Raw genomic sequence first — 6,033 nt, forward strand, 5'->3', positions numbered from 1 at the left:
CATACATCCCAATCCTGTTGATCGAATGCAATGTAACGTCTTAGTTTGTGTAAGAGTTACGAATCCCGTATAATAGGATGGATAGTATAAGAAAAGCTGATAAATGTGGATGAAATGCTACGTATTAAGCAAAAGAGATGAAATAGAAGTGTGGGAGTTCAACAACCAGGAATTATTACGTCTGGAGCCACAAAAGACAATCCTTTTAGTAGGATAAGAGAAAAGATAAAGCTAGGTGAAAGAGAAGCTAAAGAACTGAACTGTTTATTATTCAATACAAAATATTGGTCTATTTATACTAATTCTAATACACTATCTATATCTAATCTAATTGGTGCTTGATCCAATGGATACCGCAGTAGTGCGAAATGGTTTTGTACCTGGTGTGAGTTGTTTTTGCACTCGCAGTAAGAGTGGTGTTGCGCAGTAAGCGTATTGTTGCAGGTGTGAGATAAATTTGCACTCATAGTTACACCAAGTCTGTGATGAAAATGATAGAGAGTAAACTGACAGATAGTGATACAAGTAGATTACAAAGCCAATACTAAGGGGAAGAGCCCATTTATTGATACGAATGTATTGGGGACAACAAGCTAGGTTACATATCCTGGGCCCCTTAAGGACGCACGTCCCAGGCGAAAGCAAACGTATTTGTAGATGACAAGGTATTGTAGTAACTATGTATAAGAGCGTGGAGCTTGGAATCACCGGTGATGTAGGTGTCGTGTATGTGTTGTTTAAGATACACGCGGATGGCTCCTTGGCGTTCTAGTTCGCTCGGAATTCTTGACAGTACTATGGCTAGACGGTGTGCGATACGATTTGCTAGTAAGCGGCGGTTGGCGTCGAGATCCTCCTTTAGCTGTTGTTGCCAGAGATGTAGTGACATGCAATCTTGTGTCAGATCGTAGTAAAGGCCCATCTCGGCTCGGCGGTTCCGAGCTTCTGGATCCAATGCGGGTGGTACAAATTCCGGGTCGACTGAACGATACTCGACTCGTCCAATATTGTTTAGAACCAGGCGAGGACCAGGCGCGTCGGTATTGCTTCCCCAGGGCGAGGGATATTGCTGCAGAGCCGGTTGTTGGGTATTGTTTGTTGTATCTGGTGTCGTGTCGAGTGAGTGCGGTGTAGGTTCGCTGTGAACCCAGGCAGGGGTGCTGTTAACCGAGATCGCATCTGGGAACATGCCCGAAAAGTCTAGAGTTGTAGGTTCGTAGGGTGACGAAAAGAGGGACATGTTAAGGCTGTTTAATGTGGTGGTCTAGGTATTGTATTTTCTTTGGTTTCATTCACAGATTCTGGGGTATTTATACTTTAGATTAATAGTGGCCCAAATGAAGTGTGAAGTGATTTTGCACCTTTATAGTAGTGATGTGTGAAATGTTTTTACACTTGTCGGGTTATCGAGGTGTGAAAGGATTATGCACCTTCATAATAGCGAGGTGTGAAAAGATTGTACACCTTCGTGCACTTGCGGGGTTGGAGCGGCTCGATGTATTTGTGCCACCAGCTTCAAATAAGCTTAGTGGGGCACTTTGACAGGTTGTTATGGCTTGATAACTTGTTGATCAAATGACGAGTTTGAAAGTGTATATGATGTTAATTTTTTATTTTTATTTTTATTTTTATTTTATTTTTTTCTTGTTTTGTTTTGTGTTATTGATTATCTTCTATTATATGTATAGTGATATTGACAACTATGATATAAAGAGGTGGGGCGATGGCTCGTTGTTGAGTTTTCGTCGTTTGTTGGGATTTGTGTCGTCTTCTGGAAAATGCTTGTTCAGTAGATTATGAAAACTCTTGCCTCGTGCCAGTTGCGTCATTGGTAAGTCATTGAGTTGGTAAATGTCACATAAGTTTTTATAGCGGTTTTGTGCATTAGCGCATTTATTGCGTAAATGCAGACTATTCTAGATTACTTGATACAGTGTTTTGGCCGTCTTGATTCTATGTGCGGGTAGTCGAATTCTGGCCTCTTCCCATTCTGCCAATTGTCGAATCATCTGTACCAGATCGGCTGGTAAGATGTCATCCAGGGGGGCTCCCAAAAACGCCAGCACCTACTGGATGTCGAAGGTGGTCGCAGCAGAAGAGTCTTCCATACAATCGTCAGGTGTGTTTACCACGAGAGGCATGGTATTGGCCATGTCGCTGGCTTGTTGCGCTGTGTTATGGTCCATGAGGGTCAGAGACTGGTTGACTGGTGGAGAGGCAGTGAGTGTAGGTCTAAAGTGGACATCTGGCAACTTATATATACACAATCTGTTGCCATGAAATACTCCGCGTAGCATGTCTCCTTGTAAAGTTTTGAGCTGATAACTATTTTTGTTGTTAACTTGATGGACAATATAAGGTCCCAGCCATTTGAGTTCGAGTTTTCCACTCCAAGATGTTTCTATTGCATTGTTATATATAAGGACAACGTCGCCGACACTAAATGGTGGTTGCGTTTAGCTAGTACCTTCTTGTTAATGGTTTTCTTCTGATTTTCCTGAGATATCTTAATCGTGGCCACGGCTTGTTGTCTAATTTGACGTAACTTGTGAAGTTGTATCCTCATGTGTTGTGCAATCTGTTCAGGTGTCCAGTCAAGATCGGCATCGGTGCGTGTGGATTCGTCCATTAGTCTATCGAAAGGTGTATTGGGATCTACTCCATACAACATGGCGAATGGACTTTTTTGTGTGGAAGCCTGATGGATCGTGTTGTATGAGAATAAAGCTGCAGGTAAATATGTGCACCAGTCATCACGTTCTTTCAGTAGAAGTTTTCGCAGGATTAAACCAATTGTTTTGTTCAGACGTTCGACCTCTCCATTGACCGATGCGACAAAAGGACTAATCTTTTTGACTGTAAATCCCCAAATCTTTTGTACTTCTTCCATGAGTCCGTTTGCCAGAGGTTTTCCGTTATCATGGATCAATGACGAAGGGGTTCCAAATTTGCAAATGATATCCTCGTATAAAAAGGTTGCAACTTCTGTGGCGTTTGCATGACGTACGGCCTTAGCTACTGCCCATTTAGTAAAGTAGTCGATACACACAATAATGTACTGAGACCCGCGTCGCGAAGTCTTTAGGTGTTTAATGTCTAGGCCCCAACATCGAAATGGTTCGGGTTCTATCGGGATAGGGATAAGCAACTCGTTGCATGTTTGCTTCTTTTGTCGCTGACAATGATCACATCGAGAAATCGCGTCCTTGATTTCTTTTTTCATCGTCTCCCAGAAATATTTGCGTGAAATTTTATAATATGTGTTTTCTGTGGCGAAATGGCCTCCGAAGGGGTGAAAGTAGAATTGCCAAATACAGTTATCAGCCTCCGATTTGGTGAGGACTAAGCGTGGTGAATCACCGTTGCGTCGGTATAGTCAATCGTTATATGTGAAGTAGTGTTTGCTTTGGCTGTCAAGGAAACGCTGTTGCTGTCTCGTGATGCCCGGAGGATACTCGAGAGTATCTAGATAGTACTGTAGCAGTGATAATTTGACAGGGTCCATTGTTTTGAAGTGTTTGTTTTGTGAATGTTTTTGCTAGCCGTTCTGTTGAGGTATGCTTGTGACAATCTGAATATCTGATGTGTGGTAATTAAAGTGGCAGAATAATCTTTTGGTGAAACAGTTAGAGATAGAGTGTTTTTGAATGTATTATATATTGTTTTTGTTGTTTTGAAACGTGTTATTTGATCTTGATTTTTTTTTTTGATACTAGGTTTAGGGGTGTCTTTTATGTAGCCGTGCTTGTGTAGCAAACGTGCACAGTAGTAAGGTATGATCGGGGGATTATTGAACGGACGGGAAGTTGAATACCCGATAGCTATGTATAAAGGAAATATGTACTACAACGATAAAAAAAAAATAAAGAATAATAACAATAGAAAAGGTGTTGAAATTAGAGACAAAGCGAGGGTAAGTGGTCAAATGCAAGGAAAAATGAAGTTGTAATAGGATAGCAAGATTTGAAACGGATAGAGAAAAAACAATAAGAAAAAAAAGGGGGGGTAGGTTGCGCTGGTGTTTGACATCTCAAGCTTTTAAACGACTTCCTGGAGGCTGGTCATAACGATGATGGTATTAATATCCTAATCTGCTAAGAAAATCTGCGTTGCTGTTTTGTCGACCAGGGCGATACTTAGTTTCAAAACTATACTCGCTCAATGTCATGATCCATCGAGCTAGGATGCCTTTGGGTTGCGGCGTGTTTAATAATCCTTTTAATGGTGAATGATCCATGAGTACTGTGAACTTGTTGCCAAGAAGGTACGGTCTTAGCTTTTGTATGCTCCATACGACTGCTCCACACTCAAGCTTTGAGATTCCGTGGTTCTTTTCTGTTGCTGTTAGACCTCGACTGATGTAGAGTATGACGTGTTCTTTATTGTTGTCGTCGTGCTGAGTAAGTACTGCACCGAATCCATCTCGGGATGCATCGGTGATTAACGTGAACGGCTTAGTAAAATCTGGATATACTAGGATTGGACTGGAACATAACGCCTTCTTCAATGTTTCGAATGCGGCCATAGCCTCAGGGTTCCAGGTCAGCTTGATAGTTCCTTTCTTTGTCATCTCGTGCATTGGTCTGGCGATTTTGCTGAAACCTTTACAGAAGATACGGTAGTATGAGCATAATCCCAAATAGGATTTTAACTGGGTGACTGTTTGCGATAATTTGAACTCTGCAACCTTCTGGATCTTCTCTGGGTCAGTGTGGATGCCTTTTGTCGATATGACGTGGCCAAGAAATGCTAATTCTCTTTTGAAGTAGGCGCATTTGCGAGGGTTGAGTTTGAGATTCGCGTATCGTACGCACGCAAATACTTTAGCTAGATCGTGTAAATGTTGTTTTGGGTCTGTGGAGTATACATTGACATCATCCAGATAAACTACCAGACATTTGTGAATCAGTGATCGGAACACATTATCTACTAATCGAGCAAAGGTTTGACTTGCGTTGACTAGTCCCATCGGCATAGTTAAATACTCGTAAAGGCCAAGGCGTGTTGTAAAAGCTGTTTTGGGTATGGCATCCTTGCAAAGGGGTACTTGATGGTATCCGCTGACCATGTCTAGTGAGCTGAAAGTTGTAGGAGATATGCGGGTTCCACTGGATGGGTCCGGCATCGACAGGCTGTGTAAAAGTTCTTGTATGCGTCCTAGTCCGCCATAAGCATCAAAACGCGTGTGCTTATTTAGTTTTCTATAGTCAACTACAAGTCGATATTGTTGTTCTGTGTCTCCTGGCTTGCTCTTCTTGTGCACCATGATGATTGGTGAAGCCCAGGGACTATTGGATGGTCTGATGATTCCCATTTTGCAAAAACGATCGAGTTCACTTTTTAAATATTTTAATATAGTAGGACTCATGTGATAGGGGCGGTGGCGAATAGGAGCGACCCCGTCCGTAATAATGTCGTGTTCGATTCTATCCGTGTATCCAATTGTTTGTTTATCCCAGTCGAAGATGTCCTGGTACTGTTGTATAAGAGAGAAAAATTCTTGTGACAATTATTTGTCATGTCACCAATGTCAATTTGTTGCAATTGCGAATCCTGTAGTGGTGGTTGGTTAACTGCGGTAGATACAGGCAAGTTGCCAGGCTGTAGTTTGACGACCACGTAACCTTGATCCGACGTGGTTACTGCGATTAGATCGCCAAGGATGTCCTCGCGTTGTAAAGTGGTTTCTTTTGTATCAGACATGTTGATTAAGGATACTCAGTATGATTTTTCTGAAGGATATAAAATGCTACTGTATATGCCAATGTGTTCAGGGATGGCTACGTTTGGATTGCGTGTACAGGTATTGGAACCGCGTAACAGAACAGGCACCGGTACATTGTAAGTCTGATATGATGAGGCAGGTAATACTATGGGTTCTTTGAGGATTAGACACGTGCTTCCATCAATCTCATCCTATTCAAGTGATTAGTTAGATTCGATAATAGGAAACAACTCGTCTTCTTGCAGTAAATAATCGTTTGTCAACATCTCTTCGAGAGGTGAGGATGATTCTGATTCACTGTAGTCGAC

At 41.9% G+C, this 6,033-nt stretch overlaps 1 protein-coding gene across 1 annotated transcript; it reads right to left on the bottom strand.

The window, feature by feature from the left end:
• Window positions 1-615: 615 nt before the first annotated feature.
• BDB00DRAFT_866157 (uncharacterized protein) lies at window positions 616-1,220 on the bottom strand (the record flags this gene model as incomplete). Its single annotated transcript, XM_053126200.1, has 1 exon — window positions 616-1,220. Exon 1 carries the CDS (start codon window positions 1,187-1,189, stop codon window positions 617-619), a length of 573 nt encoding a protein of 190 aa, XP_052972035.1. The 5' UTR covers window positions 1,190-1,220.
• Window positions 1,221-6,033: the final 4,813 nt, after the last annotated feature.

The sequence above is a fragment of the Zychaea mexicana genome, assembly GCF_025766255.1.
Source record: "Zychaea mexicana strain RSA 1403 chromosome Unknown BDB00scaffold_329, whole genome shotgun sequence".
In the NCBI taxonomy this organism is placed as follows: Eukaryota; Fungi; Mucoromycota; class Mucoromycetes; order Mucorales; family Lichtheimiaceae; genus Zychaea; species Zychaea mexicana.